The sequence below is a fragment of the Callospermophilus lateralis genome, chromosome 13, assembly GCF_048772815.1.
Source record: "Callospermophilus lateralis isolate mCalLat2 chromosome 13, mCalLat2.hap1, whole genome shotgun sequence".
Lineage (NCBI taxonomy): Eukaryota > Metazoa > Chordata > Mammalia > Rodentia > Sciuridae > Callospermophilus > Callospermophilus lateralis.
Genome location: NC_135317.1, coordinates 15638646 through 15655206, shown reverse-complemented (window position 1 = coordinate 15655206; position 16561 = coordinate 15638646). Strand labels below are relative to the sequence as shown.

General features: G+C 39.7%; 1 protein-coding gene across 2 annotated transcripts in view; it reads right to left on the bottom strand.

Annotated features, from left to right (window-relative positions):
* Window positions 1–16561, bottom strand: part of Mtr (5-methyltetrahydrofolate-homocysteine methyltransferase) — a 104595-nt gene that overhangs the window by 15757 nt on the left and 72277 nt on the right. For both annotated transcript variants that reach the window (XM_076872843.1, XM_076872845.1), the window contains 6 exons: window positions 16154–16306; window positions 15200–15307; window positions 14019–14119; window positions 9816–9883; window positions 9119–9239; window positions 3433–3514 (listed from right to left, as the gene is read on the bottom strand). In XM_076872843.1, coding sequence (XP_076728958.1) covers window positions 3433–3514; window positions 9119–9239; window positions 9816–9883; window positions 14019–14119; window positions 15200–15307; window positions 16154–16306 — 633 coding nt within the window. The remainder of the gene's footprint in view (window positions 1–3432; window positions 3515–9118; window positions 9240–9815; window positions 9884–14018; window positions 14120–15199; window positions 15308–16153; window positions 16307–16561) is intronic.

Below are 16561 nucleotides of genomic sequence, written 5' to 3'. Positions count from 1 at the left end.
ATCTTAGGGATCGGGAGACAGTGGGTTCAGTACCTTCTTCAGTGCTTCAAATACACCCAGATCACCCACAGGCCACATCTACTTCCCTTATAGAAGTAGATTCCTTGAGAACTAAGAGCATGTCAACCACCTCTGCACCCCTGATGCCTCACTTACATATGGAGCATACAAGGTATGCCCTTATGATGTGTTTAACAAAAGAATGAGGCTAACCTTCATGCTCAACTGGGAGCTTTTATTAAGATATGAAAGAAAAATGATAATCTAAGAAAATGTGAAATTACTCATTAAATTATAAAACCAAGGTAAGCTAAAAATTATTTGTGATTATGACTATTAAGCTGGTAGAAGACTAGCTTTCACCATAGCTCAAAATAACATTACAAAGAAAGAAGAACCGCTAATGATTATATCAGCAGAAAACCACAGCACTATCCCTCCCTCATTCTCTAGCAGGATTTTCTAACACAAAAAAAGACAAGGAAGTTCAGCAACTTCATCTAAAATTACACAACTTAAGACTGGATGATGGCTGATGTGCCTCCCAGTTTAAAAGTCTGTAAACTATGGGATTCCCTAAGTATCTCTATTAACAATCCCATCACCTATGGGATAGTTAAAAAAAAAAATAATCACTTCATTAAGAAATATAATCAGAAAAGACCATTGTGGCAGGCCTAAAAAATAGTTTCCCAAATGAAGTATTTCACTGCCTTACACAAACTCACCCCCACAAAGTTCTCACTTAGGAAACCCAGTGAGGCAAATGAAAACAAGAGAGCGATGCACACCTCAGCTCCCCAAGTACAAGGAACCAACGTCTTAACAGTGCTGCATTCTGCTAAATCATGTACCCTGAGACCCATCTCTGGATTTCTCTAACATGCAGAGCATTTATAATCCCCTGGCACAGGTGCTAGTTGGTAGCCAGAATCTACTACTACAGTTTGCTGGCACCTTCCATATTTCAGGGAGCCCCCTGCTCCCAGTAGCCCTTCCTGCCCAATATGACTGGTTGACTAAAGAAACAAGCTCTGCCAGTTATAGTGGCACACCCCTAAAATAATCTTAGCAACTCAGAAATGTGGGGCAAGAGGAACACAAGTTCAAGGCCAGCCTGGGCAACTTAGTGAGACCCTGTCTCAAACAAAAAAGGGTTAGGGATGTAAGCTGAGTAGTATAGTACCCTTGGATTCAATCCTTACTTGAAAGAAAGGAAGAAAGGAAGAAAGGAAGGGAGGGAGGGAGGGAGGGAGGGAGGGAAGGGTGATGGAGGAAGGGGGAGGCACATAAGGGAAGGAAAAAGTTCATAGCCAACGTGCTGCTAATCTAGCAATCTGAGGTCTATCAGATGTTTCATGCTAACCACTAAGACATATCACAACTTTTATTTACCTCCATTTGTTTTTTACTTTTTATGGTAATACTTGTACAATGAAAGAAAGTAAGTTGAAATTTTTAAATATAATTTTAAAAGAACTAACTTTACCCTTCTTAAAGAAAGGAAAGAAAGCAAAGGGAATACTCAGGCCTGATTATAATATTTGCTACATCTTTAAATCTTTCAAATACACAAGATAGCTACTAAAGCATGGTGCTGTCCAACGTTCATTCCATTTAGAGCAAAAGAACCTGAGCTAAAAACCATCCAAAACAAAACCTATCACTGGCTCCTAGAAAGAGTCACTAGCAGTTATCCAAATGACCTACCATATGACATATGTTGAGTCACCTGGAAGAGTGGTCAATTCGTTGTACACGAGGAGAGCTAAGCATAGCTGAAAACCCCAGCCCAGGGAGTGCACTGCCATGAATACAAGGCCTGCCCGCTCCTTATCTCCCCTGCCTGGCTCCCAGCAAGGCCTTGTTTTGAAGGAGTCTGTCCTCCAGACCTAGACTCAAGGGCCAACACCCCCCAACACACACCCACCTGTAGGGCAAGCACTGAGCATTCAAGCAGGTCCAACAGCCTTATCCCCAGATGGAAAATGTTCAGCACCATTCACAGCACTTGCAAATAGCCAACAGAGCTTTAAAAGGTGACCACTGGTCATTAAACTGGATTTAATATAAGCTCTGAAGAAACATGATCCAAAATTAAGTCACAAACATTGTTTTTAAAATTGAGTTTTAAAACTATAGATTATTTGCACATTTTTCTATGTCAATGGAAAACTTTAAAAGGCCAATTTTATGATTTCAGCCTCATTTAATTTTATCCTTTTAAATAAAAAGTTGTTGAATATTTAATGAAAACAGGTTTAATTTAGGACAGAATAAGGAGGATTGCATTCAGTCAGTTCCACACCTGCCATCTGATGGGTATGTGGCCTCAAGAATTATTAATCCCTTCCTTCCTATTTTCTCTTCTCTAAAATGGATAATAAAAGTATCTCCCTTCTGAGCCCACTCTGGAGATTAAATAACCTGTGTGAAGCACTTACTTCATCACCTGGTAGTCCACAAACTTTCAATAATAGCAATTATTGTATAATTTCCATGTAAAAAAAAATTCACAGATCTGAATTTTTTCAGATTCACAGGAATTCCTTCAAAAGATGGCTCAGGAAACGTGGGTAACCTGGTCCAGGTTGCATGATACCACTGGAAGTCCTCCCAAACCACCAGGCCTCCTTGGTGGCATTTCTCCCCTGCCAAGTGTGAAGACTGGCCTACACTGGCAATTGTCAAACCCTGCTCTCCTGATGAGAAACAGGAGTGGGGCAAAGGTTGGAAGGGTTACTTGGCTCTTTTCTGTACCACACTGAGTTTCTAGGTCAAACATCACTTATTGGCAAGAATTCTACAGCTCAGAATGAACTTGAAAACTAGTCGGCCACATGGTCTCAGATTTCCTCCAACTGTTGTTTCCTATTATTCAGCAAACATAATAAAACAGGTAATAAGATAGGATCTCTTATTCACTGAAGGAGAAAAGCAGGGAAAGACACTTGCACAAGCTGTTTATTATATTTGCTAAGAAAGAGAATCTATTATTCTGTGATTTTAATACCTAGTCAATGTTTTTCTGTCCTTGTTTCAGTCAACTGTCCCATTCTTGAGTGTTCTTCTATCTGGAAAAAGGTCATTCTTAAAATCCTACATTCTGCTTAACTCTGGCAGTGGTCAAGGCGTGTCTGTTCATGTGTGTAAACTGGAAAATTCTGTCTGTCAGCGCAGCTGTCTAGGTCACAGGAGTCTTGGTGCCATCCCTCTCTATCTGCTGTTGGTCTGTCTTTGAGAACACAAGACATGCTCACCAGGACCTCCTTCCAAAGCAGCAGATGCTCTAGTGGCACACCGTAAGCCCTAGACTGTTTCTTTAGCAGAACTGGGCAAAAATAAAAGGTCCTGGGCACTCCCCTGGCTCTTACTGCTTCCTTTGTCCTCTCTGAAACATACGTGAAATGAAAAGGAAAGCCCAACACGTACCACCACCACACTCTTGGATGCATCCAGGACGTGGATCACAGGCGCACTGTATCTTGGAGCTATTTTAACTGCTGTGTGGGTTCTAAAAAGAAGGGTCAGGAAGAAAAGCACATCCATCAGTACTGACAGTTCCTACACAACTCCTGTTCAGAACCATTAGAGATAATGTCTTTCAACAGTGTTTTCCAGAGAAAGATTTCAAGGTACTTACTTACAAATATTGAATTTCAAATTTTCCTTGAGAAGCAAGAATGACTTTTTCCTATCCTAAGATGGGGAGAAATGACATGAATGAATAGGCCCAGGTTACAAAGAAGTCTGTGACCAAATGAAAAAGACCTTGTCCTCAGCTTCTGCCAACAAGGGCCGAGCCCCTGGCCTGGCTCTTTGTCAGCCTGTGTGAACCAAAAAGCAGCAGTCCCAGCATTTTGATGTCATCAAGGTCAAACTACCTCCCTTTCTTCAAACGAGCCAGGCAACCAGCCAAGGTACCTGCAGAACCAGGAACCAGGCAAAGGACACAAGACACACTGCCTAGCTGCTGCCACCTCTGTGTGGCCAGCATCAATACCCCGTGGTCCCAGTCCCACCTGTAGTTGTAGTAAGGAACCCTAGTCCCAAAATTCAACAAAAAATAAACAAATGTATAAGCAACAAATTTTGTACTAAGATTGATTCAGCCCCAAATCCTTGCTGTCAAACTTGAAAATGTTGGTACTGGGAAACAACAATTAATCCTTAAAATTACCTAATTAACTAAAATGCAAAACAAATTGCCCTCTGATTGCTTGATGTTTAGCACAGGCTGCATATTTGCTGTTTCATTCTAGAACACACTAAATTCATATGAGAATTGGAAAAACATGTAGCCTCCCTAGCCTCCCTACAGAGCTTGCAGAGGCTAGGAACCCATCAGATGGTGGCAGCCGCACCCTGGAGCTTCCTGCTCTTCCCTGGTACCCTGAAGCAGCACACTCACCCAAGTCAGGAGGTTTCACATTCTTTTCCTCAATTAAAGTGCATTTTTGTTTGGAATTTTGTCCAGAATATGCTATTATATGAGAAAGAAACCAACTAATAGAACAAAAATTTATGCAAATCCATTTTTAAAAAACACAAATACCACAGTCAACCTGCCCCAAACAACCAACCGGATAGCTAAGATTCTGAGTACTGAGAAAACTACAAAGGGGCACACACCAAGTGTCCACACAAGGAAAAGGTGGGAATGAAGGGGCAGGGAGAGACTGGATTTTACTTCACAGCCTCTTAATTGTTGACATGTTCTCATGAGGGGATTACTGAAGTAATTTTTAAAGACCTGGAGAGTATTATTATATTAAAGGTATAATAAGTATACATATTTTTATAGGCTTCTCTGGGAAGGCACTCAGCACCCATGCACAGTGAGACAGGACCAACAATCCCACACCTGTTCTTGCTTTCTAAGAACATCTCCATTTGTAAATGAGAAGCAAAAAACTAAAACCTTAGGCCACAAGAATTGAACTATACGAACTATACGGGAGTCCCTTCCAGCACAAGCCGGCTGTTGCAACATAGTTTTTGTGCTAGGAAGCAGGGCACAGAGCAGCAGAGGCAGACCCTGGAATGAACTCCACAGCCTCCTGTGTCTTAGTCTTATGCCTAAGGGTGCACTCAGGCAACAAAAGTTTGAAGACATCTTGAGTATTCTGCCAAGGGGAGGATTTTCAAACAGAGGAAAAAGTTATTTTTAAAAAGCTGCCCCAGTTTCAAAACAGAGTACAACTGAGACTAACCTTGCTTCCTCCCCTTCAGTTGGCAAGCTCCCTGAATGTATGGAAATACTTCTCTACATTCTGCTTGACATACGTATCCTGCAAGAAAGTGTTACTTTAAGCCTGGTAACACTCAGACAGCCTTTCCCTTAGAGAAAACAAGTACGACTTTAAGTTTTAAGCATTCAAGGGTCCTCAGTCAATTTGAGCCCACTCTCTCTTTGATGAGCTTCTGGACAGAGAATAAACCCTGAATTCTACTATTAATAAATAAAAAAAAAGCAAAGTGCTGCTTTCCAACATAAAAATGGCAAGGCTACATGATCGAAGGCATGACATTTAAACTTGCTTAGCCACTAAGAGTACTTCCTATTTCCTTATAAAATAATTTGACATCAATTCCACTTTTTTTCCCCACAAGCTTCTCTACCTAGAAGAAGCCGTCCTTCTAAAGCCTGACAAGATGCAAAACACCAGAATCTCCCTGCCCCTTCTGCCCCTTCCTGCACACTAAGAGCACAGTACTAGATCCTAAGGTTGACTCTCAAATTTTGTCTCTGCCAAATCATTCAAGACTACCAGGATCCAACAGGTCTTCTCCAATGTTTGCAAATGTTTAAAATTCAATGACAACAATGAGAAAGAGAAAATAAAGACAAGGAGATTAAGATGGAATCAGGAGTGATATTAGCATATAAATCTATCCCATAAAATCCTAAACACACATCTAAATTCTAAGCTTCTATATGGTCAGTGCACAGAGAAAAATAAAAGCACTTATGTGTGATTTAGCACATGACTTTCTAGCAATTAAACACATATACACACACACTCGGAAAATTATCTCTACCTTGGAGCAATGTGACTTCCTCTTGATTTCTCCAAGCTACACAAACAATAATTGAAAAAGACATTTTGCAGTAATTAGCTAAAATTTTGTTAAAATGTGAAAGCTAACTGCCACAACATATACCCTTTGGAAGTCCTGCTTTTAAGAGGATCAGATTTGCAATAAGTTTTCTATTCTTTTATAGCAACAGGTTAAAAAGACTACTCCAAGTATATTTCCACCCATCTTTGACCCCAAATGAGTAACCGCCTTTCAGCCTCTGGACAGCCTTAACCCCCAGTCAAGTGTCTAGTTCTGTTCATGCTACCATAAGCCACTGGGGCTTAGAAAAGCTGTGAACTTATATCTCTTCAAAGATCTGTCCTAGTAAAAATCTGCAAGTCCTGGGGCTGGGATTGTGGCTCAGCGGTAGATCGCTCGTCTAGCAAGTGCGAGGCCCTGGGTTCAATCATCAACACCACATAAAAATAAAATAAATACAATAAAGATATTGTGTCCAGTTACAGCTAAAAAATAAATTAAAAAAAAAATCTGCAAGTCCTGAGCTATTATCTATACAACTGCAGCTAGCAAAGGCAAGAACTAACCCTGATGAGCCCTCAACAGGTCTGAGGAAGGAATAATCAGGGGTCTGAGAGAGGCTTCTGAGACATTCAGGCTCCTGAATGCTCTGTAGGCCAAGCAGCCTAAGAAAAAATAGTTCTATTCAGACATCAATGGCATTAACTGTAAATAAAAATAATGAAAAATCAGATCTCATAAACATTAAAAACTTTTATGATCCATAGACTTCACTAAAACAGCAAAAGGCAAGCAAGATTGGAAGAATCTACTTGCTGTATATCTGATAAAGGGCTTATAGCCTAAAACAGTATGATAAGGCAGAATATCCAACTTAAAAAAAAAAAACTTAAAGAGTATATGTTCAATATACACAGAAAGGGTGTGTTAGCATCACTAACAGCAAAGAAATGTAAATGAAAAACATATCAAGAATTACTGCCTGGAAATAGTCAATGAAGATGGTTATACACTGTCCTGGGATCTAGTTCTTCTCTTCTGGGCAGAAGCACACACAGATATACTAAAACTCAGTTGCAAAAATGTTACAGCAGCATTGTTTGTGAGAACTCCAAACTGGAAAAACCCAAATGTCTACGAACAGAGGCATGGATGTCTGAATCATAGTACATGATACAATGAAATGGGGGCAAAAAAAACTCTAAAACTGGGTTGAGGGTTGTGGCTTAGTGGCAGAGCACTTGCTTTGCACAGGTGAGGCACTGGGTTTGATCCTCAGCACCACATAAAAATAAATGAACAAAATAAAGATATTGTGTCCATGTATAAGTAAAAAAATTCTCTAAAATTTATTTTAACAACAATGTTGGGCCTTCATACACAGTACTGTTCCATTTTATATAAAGTAAAAATGCAGGTAAAACCAACCTACAGGGATAGAAGGCAGAAGAGTGGTTACTCTGTTGCAAAAGATGCCAGGATATGTGACCCAGAGAGGCTGCTAGGTACCAATGACATTCTATTTCTTGATTTGGAGGTAGTTACATAGATGGATTCACTTTTGCAAACACTCATCAAGTCACACACCTGTATGACTTGCATACATTCTGTGTGATTGTTACACTTCAGTAGAAGTGCTTATTCAAACAGGAGAGCTCAGTGAAGCCAGACTCCAGACCTGATCCACAGTCACTATTCAGAAGGGAAGATGAACTGGGAATTTTCCATGGAAGCTCAAGGATGCTACATGAGAACCTTCTTTTCAAAGGTTGCTCCAGGCCCACAATGGAGAAGAGGAATGTCTCCCAGACTTTTATATTCCAAATAAAGTTCCAGAGACTGCAAAGAACATGGAAGAGAAGAAAACCAGAAAAGAGAGAGTTTATGGAGAAACAAGGCACTAGAAAGTTGGAAGAAACCTTGTGAGGTCATGATATCCAGCTTTCTACCTTCAAATATTGGCAGACAATTAGAATAGACAGTGAATGATTTCCCATGTCACCATTTGTGCATCAGGATATAACTGTTAAGAGCCACCAATGATTCTAATTTTGCCAGCAATGATGAATCCCAAGAAGCCAGTCCTGTTGTTCTGAAGGTTTTTTCATAATAAAACAGACTATTGATCAAGTTCTAATCCGTACAAGTATCAAATTCCTGATACTTCTAAGAAGTTTTTATAAAGAAATTTTAATTTTGAAACCATTGTCATATCAATATAAGTGGCAATGCCCTTTAAGATATCTGCCCATTTAAGTATTTATCCCATTTTACAACCATGGTTTTAAAGGTCTTTCATCCAATTCCTTGAAATACATTTCTCGCTCTTTCTAAGGATCTCTTGAATACTTATGACAGACCACAATTATATTTTTGTACCAAAAAAACAAACTGCATACATCAAGTTTAATGCTGCAGCTTGATGTAAACAGTTGTGCAACATAAGGAATGTTGCAAAAAAGTCTTGTATCCAAAATTAACACATCTCTGAATAAATCACATAATCAAGACCCCAAGAAAATACAGACCATGCAACCAAATGTAAACATCTTTTATCCTAAAAGTTCTCCTTTCATAGATAACTCTCCAAAGTATCCCTTTGGTTCTTTCTAGCTAGAAGGATTTTCTAACTCTAAACCACTAGAAGATTAGAGTTTCTTCAATAATTATAAAAACTATCTCTCTTTAAGACAGAGAGTGGGCAGAAGTTCAAGCAACAACTTTATGCCAAAAAAGCACAGTTTGGGCATACAATTTGATTTCAAGAGAGGTAACAGTTCATTACAATTCTCAGAAACTGAATGTGAAGTGAGAGAATTAAGGAAAAGTTAACTGTAATCCAAAAGAACCCCAAAAAAGCAAGGGGTAGGGAGTCTCAAAGTTTCCTATTCATAATGTGCTCTGAAATTGTTCAGGCTCATCAAAGTAAAGACCAGAAAGTTTATGTAATAAGGAGTCAATGTACATGCTTCAGGGGGAAAAAACAGGTTTTAACACTGTTTATGAACACATATTTAGCAAAACTCAAGGCATAAAGCTCATTACTAGGACTTACCTAGAAGTGGTTGCTCCTCCAATCAACAATGGAATCTTTATAGCTAACCTCTCCATTTCCTTGGCAACAAAAATCATTTCATCTAGGGAAGGAGTGATGAGTCCTGACAGGCCAATTATGTCTATGATTTTTAAAAAGAAAGGGAAAAAAGGACAATGAGGAGGATAAGAGAAAAAAAGGAAAAGTATTAAGACCCATTTTAAAAACTTTATAATACAGACCACAAGACCTAACATGAACTGCCAGTTTCTAACTAAGACACCTTTTTTTTTCTGGGGGATTTTAATGTATTATTTGCTTTTGGTAGCAAATAAGATTATAACTTGAAGTATTTGCCACAGTTTTAGGAAGCCATACAACACAAGATTTTATTTACTTGGTGATTTTTCAGATTCAAACAACACAGTGTTTTATAAAAACAACTATATCCAGAAAAAAAAAAAATCAAATCCAAGTGTTTGCTTTTAAGAAGCTGGTCTCCATTCCATTTCCAGAGATCAGAAGCAGTTGCCCAGTTGCTCACACACCTCTATCAACTCCCAGTGCAGATGGCCACCCCAGCAGCCCCTTACAGAAGCTGAACTTGACAGTTTGCATGTCCCTTAGACCCCACATGGAGTGAGCTTTACTACACTGACACACAGACTCTTGGGGAAGTGACACTGAGAGTAATCCCCAAAGGACAGTTGCACAGTACCTGCTTTGTGGTCAAGAGCAGCTTTCAGTATCTTATCGCAGGGAGTCATGACTCCTAAATCAATCACTCTGAGGCACAGAAGTGGGGGGGGGAGACAGTAACAACCCATTAGAGACAAAGCTGTATGAGCATTTTCATTTCAGTCATTAACACTGTTCTAATATAAAATGGAATCACACTGAAATATTCACTAAGCACTGACAATCACGACAACTACCACGGGTCAGGCACTAGCTAAGCCTTTTTTATACAGCTTTCCTGAAATATAATTCCCATTTCATGGAATTCGCCCATTTAAAGCATACAATTCAGCTGGGCAAGGTAGTGCATGCCTCTAGACCCAGCTGCTCAGGAGGCTGGGGCAGGAGGATCAGTTGAGGCCACAAGTTTGAGACCAGCCTAGGTAACACAGAAGACCCCAGCTTAACCACAAATAAATAAAAATAAAAATTAACAAATTCAAGTTTCTGGCATATTATTTTTTAACCCTGGTAAGATATATGTAACTTTCCACTTGAATTGGTAAGGGCACAATTCAGGAGAATTAATTTCAGTTACAGTGTTGTTCAACTATTAACACTATTTTTCCAAAAGCATTTCATCAGCCTACATAAAAACACTGTAACCATTAAGCAATGATTCCCTCTTCCTCTCCTTATCCTCCCTGGCAGCCTCTACTCTGCTTCCTATCTCTATGAATTTATCTAATCTGGGTATTTCCTATAAGTGGAACCACACACTACTTGTCCCACTGTGTTTGGCTATTTCATTCAGCACTGTGTCTTCAGGGTTCATCCACATCTCATGTGTATCAGAATGTCATTCTCTTTTAGGCTGAATACTATTCCATTGTATGGACATGCCACAGGCTATGGTTTGGATCTAGGATGTTCCCCAAAGGCCCATATGTTAAAGGTCCATGTTATGGGGAAGTGGTAGAAACTTCAGGAGGTGGGGATTAATGAGAGGACTTCTGGTCATTCAGAGCACACCTTAAAAGGGTAGTTGGATTCTAGCCCCTTTCTCTTCCTCTCTTTTTATTTTTTGCCTCTGTCCATGAGATGAATGGCTTTGGTCCAACATCCACTTCCCATCATGATGGTCTGCTTTAGTACAGGCCCAAACAACAGTATCAACCAATCATGGGCTGACACCTCCAAACCTGAGAGCCAAAATTTGTTATAGGAGCAGAAAGCTGACTCATGCACATTTTGTTTACCCACTCATCTGCTGACAGACATCTGGGTTGTTTCCACTATGCTAAGACCTTTGCAAAGTAATCTAATTTAACCCTCACAGACCCTCTATGATGAAACCCCTACTGTGGGAAAGGATTTGGTAAGTTAAGCAAGTTGTCCAGTCACACAACTGATTTAGCAGGAGAGCTGGAAGAGTTAGGATCTAAATTAGCAAAACTCATTATCTCATTCATTTAAGCCAACAGAAAATGCTGGTAAGTTCCTCAGCAAACAGCTGTTGAACAGGAACGTCAGTGGGGAGGGGAATAGAAAAGAGGCCAGTCCCTGCACACAGAGCTGTCTCAGGAAAAGCTAGAGACTAAGGCAAGGAAGAGAGGGGGATTCAGGAAGCAGGCCTCCTCTTTCTTCTCAGGGTGGCCGAGAAGGCATACAAAACTCCAAGGGTGGGCACACCTGAGTGGGGGACAGACACTGGACAGAGAAAGGTGGAAATATGCTAAGGGGACCGAACAGGACCAGAGGGTTTGATTTCTACAGGAGTGCCTCCTGGAATCCAGACGGAGGAGTGTCTGCCCTAGGAAATGTTGCAGGTATTATCATCCTATTTTACACAGAGAACACCTACAATGTTAGTCTTTTTTATCATTTAATTTTATTATATTGTTAAAAAAATTTAAAAATTACATTATTTTCATTTATTTAATTATATCAACAATTCTTAAAATTCAATAGTAAAAGGTTTACATTTTTAAAAGTGAGAGTATGAATTTCTACATGATATGTCACCAGCTGGCAACGATGGGTAGGAAGGAGGCCTGCTTCTTACTGTGTGCTGTTGGATTTTCAGCTTGTTCCCATAGTACTTTTTTTTTTAATCCTTTTTTTCTTTTCTTTAAATAAGTTAGCACACATGGAACCCTCAGTAGAAACTTAAGACAGTTTCAAATCAAGAACTAACTATATTCAGCTTTGTTAGTTCTAACCTGGTAGCAAATGCCAGGGGCATGAATAATGGACAACCTTGGAGGCCACAGATAGCCAGCAGCAGCACAATTCTTTTTTAATACAGTGAAGGCAGTCTCGTAACCAGATATATTGTTATACAATGAGTAAACGCAGAATCCTGCATGCAAAACTAGGCAAAAGAGTACACTGCCTCTAACTCCAGACAGAAAGGCCTGCACTTCAAAGCTGAGTTTTTCAACACTGCATGTGTTTTCAAAATCCGATTAAAACCCACCAGCATGATGCCAGCGCTACCTTGCTGTCATTGCTCGCTCTTCTGTCAGGAGCATCTCACCAATCACCGTTCATTTCCTCGCCTCTACCACAACCTCCCACTCCCATCCCAACACCTTGTCTTTCTTGACTCTCCCCAGGGTTCTCCTCTGGCTCAGAGCCACACCCCAGTCTGTACCCCCTCCTATGCACATTATCGCATTATGCCACTTGGGAGACTGAAGAGAATAAAAATGAAAGAAGTCATGAAAAATGTTGATTTTATAATCTAACCTTCTTTGTAAATGCTCATAACATAGCTATAAGCATTTAATTTGAGCTTCTAATTCAAAAAAATATTTAAGCTATTCTAAATGCTTTAGCAATGTCATCCATTACTACTTAAAAACATACAGAATTTAGAAAATAAATGTTATGAAACAAAAAAAATCACAAAAATAAACCTATATAGCAAGATACAGAATCAACACAGGTGCCCACTGATGGATGAATATATATATAATAGAATACTATTTATATTTATATAATTTATGTAATATATATTTATAAAATAATATTTATATAATGAAATATATAAGAGAATATTATTCAGTCATAAAAAATGAACGAAATCCTGTCATTTGTGGCAAAATAGATGAAATTGGAGGACATTATATTAAGGGAAATAAGCCAGACACACAAAGATGTTCTCTCTCATATGTGTTAGCTTAAAAATTTGATGTCACAAGTATAAGAGAGTAGAATAGCTATTGGTAGAGACTAAGAAGAGCAGGGGAGGAAGGAGAGGAGGAGGCTGGATAACAGGTACCAAAACACAGCTGGGAGGAATAATTTCCTGCTCTACAGCACAGGAGGGTAACTACAATTTACAGTAACCTACTTTATATTTTACAAAGAACCAGAAAAGGAGCTGAGAGGTTCCAAACATACAGAAATACTAATCACCCTGATTTGATCACTGCACACTGTACACAGGTAACACACTGCATACATGCAGCACATTACTTACATGAACTGAAACAGCACATCATATTTCATTTTTATGTACAATTATTATGTGTTTATTAAAAAGAAAAAAGTTTAAAAAAAAATCTGCATTTGCCCTCTTCAAAGGCACCTGACACTTGCTGTCACTTCCCCCTGCAATTCACACATTCCACCAACAGAGGGAAGTACCTGCACCAGTCTTTACCTTCCCCACTGTTTCCCACCTGCCCTTAGCAGAATCTGTGACCATTTCTAGTTTGTTAAAACAACAAAACAAATTCTGGCAAATCTCCCTTTCAAAATACAACAAATTAAAAGCATCTAAGTAATTACTGATGAGCATTTGTACAGACAAAACCACCCTATAAAACTCCATTCAGTCAGGTCTCATACAATCTCTGCTCTGAAATCTGACAGCTTATTGAGAAAAAAAGGGAAAATGCTGACTGCCATGGGGTGCCCCGTGTTCTGGCCTTCAGGGCCTATGTTATGATGCCCATTCACAAGAAGTCTCTTGGCTACGTCCACCTGCCCAAATAGCTTTTCCTATTCTTTTTGTCCTCACTGAATGCATAATAGATAATTACTAACTTATTGCATTTGAAAAACTGTGTTCACCATGGACAATTTGAAAACAGAGTAGACAAAAAATAAATAAATGAAAAAATAACCTCTAACATCTACTACTACTCCTTACCCTCCTCCCTCAATAATTACCCTGTTGAAACACTTCCCTTCTTGAACAGCAAAGGGATGAAGAGGTGAGGTCTAAGCTTACCTGAAATTATTGCAGCCAAGGACCACTCCAACTATGTTCTTGCCTATGTCATGCACATCACCTTTCACGGTGGCTAGCACAATGGTGCCTTGATAAGGGTCCTGAAAGCAAGCAATGCAGTGAGCATGACTGGAGTTCCCCAGAGCAGACCACATAGTTCTCAAGAGCTAGGCAGGTGCCAACCCAGAAAGGGATTAATACAATTACCTCAAAGACAAGCCTGAGACCCAAATACTGCACTAGGCAAGCAGAGCGCTGTAAGCTCGAGCAGTTCAAATGAGCCCATCTGGAGGGTCAGCACAAGGGCTTCAACCAAGATTGTGTACTGCAACCTCTCAAGAACAGCTCAAGTTCAAACAGAACAATCTCACAGCTAAAGACCACATCCTTCACCCCAAAACTGTCTGACAAATGTTTACTGACACCATTTAGAGGGGGGGTAGAAAAGAGAAGATGTTCACTGCAATGCCCCCCCAGAATCTGAAAATAACCACACTGGCCCAGTGCAGAGGGTGTTAGGGGTAACTTTCTGCTTCTTCCACATTGTTGTTATGTACGCTGCCAGCACATCGCATACTCTCCAAGGGAAAAAACAAGGAATGGTAAGCAAGGCAATGGGCGTTTTTATAAACACCATGTCTGTCTAAGCTGGATCAACTGAAGAATTAAGAATCCCAAGAGCCAAAGCTGCCTGAGCTTCACTGGGAACCAAGCAAAGTTAAAAGGCTTAATGATTTACTCTGGTGGTGCAATAAGCAAAAATTAAAATGAATTCAGTAGTGGTATCAAGGACACTATTAGTAGAGAGAGAATATTTGTTTGTTCAAAAAAAATCATCCAAACCAAACATTAGCCCACTATCTAAAAAACAAGAGTAGGTCTTTGTAGCTGCAGTGTCAGTACAAAACTTGGTACCAAGTAAATATCAGTTAACGAAGGATTGTCTTGATTGAAAAATTACACCTGTATTAAAAATTTCATAAAGCTACATTCAAAGGAAAACCCCAAGTTATCTTGAAGCTTGGTAAAAAGAGGGACAGATGTTAGATCAGTTCTCTACTTTATCTACAGTGATAAACAGCAAGCTAGCCTGACTGCCTAATCCCCTACCCCACCCCAACAGAAGTCTCCCAGGCCCATTCCTTAAAGGGCCCACAGGCCTGAAAAAAAAACCAACTTGCCTCTTCTTCTACTGTGCAATTAAGCACTCTGTTTTCTTCTCTTTCTTTTTCCATAAAGGGGATAAGGTGGCCAACAGCCTTCTTCATGACCCGAGCTGACTTTATAACCTGGGAAAAAGCAGAGCTGGTTATCTGACTGACTACTGCAACGACAGCCATTGCAAACCACATGGCTTCTGATGGCACCTGTGAAACCCCAGCACAAGCTCAGAACACACACTTTAACCTCAGGCTAGCTACACTGGACTCTGCTTCTGACAGTGAGCAGAATGAGAAATAAGCTCCCTGAGGGAAAAGCCAGTGAAGGAGGCAGAGCAGGAGGAAAACAAGGTTAGAAACCAAACACTGAAACTTCCCTCTTCTTAAACTTCTGCCTGTTAGCTTTTCTCTGGCTAGAAGGCCTCTGTCGCTTATCTTTCAGGGTTAAAGTTCCCCCGCCATGTACTCATTCTCAGCCTTCTCTTCTCCACACTCAACTCCCTTAAAATTGAGCCTCAAACAAGACAAGTCCCTTTCCATCCTTCATCGCCTCAGGCTCCTAATCTAGATGCTTAGCAAGTGTTTATTAACTCATGAGCTAGCAGCTGCTGCAACTCAAAATAAAGAATGGTGTTCTTACTTGAAATTTATCACTTAACATAACTATTTAAAACAGTAATATTTTTTCAAACTATGCATTATTTAAGATGAACACTTGCTGGTCAAATCAAATCTATCTTGAGTCTTACTTTACTTCTGAGAGTAAAAGGGGGTGCAGAAAATCAGAACAAAGATTATGAAGCTAGCAATTTCCAGATGATTTCTAGCTTCCACACCACTCTAAAGACAGGTTTCTCCAAACACATCTGGGCAAGGACTAGTCCAAATCAAAACTTGAATAGAGTAACCAAACTCACTATTCACTAAGACAAGGAAGAGATTCAACTGTGAACATGACTCCCTATTTTTGCCAACCTGAGGTAGAAACATTTTTCCAGCTCCAAAAAGATCACCAACAACTTTCATGCCATTCATCAGGGGTCCTTCGATAATATTCAGAGGTCGGGAATATTTTTCCTGGTTTAACCTGGCTTCCTCAGTATCCTGGATAATATATTTTTCAATGCCCTTCAAAAAAAAAAAAAAAAAAAAAAGTTGGGGAGAGAATAAAGGGAAAAAAATGGGATAAGTCCAAACAATCAACAGAAAATGAATCATAGACATGCTTAAGACTGAGAGTTCTGAAATCAAGTTCAGATCCTGGCTCCCAGCACCCACTCAGGCCATTTATTAAGCTTCAGTTTCCTAAGAGTGCCACAATATCTTGTTCATATGTTTTGAGAATTATTAAATTAAATAACCCATGTTAAGTGCTTAGCTGGC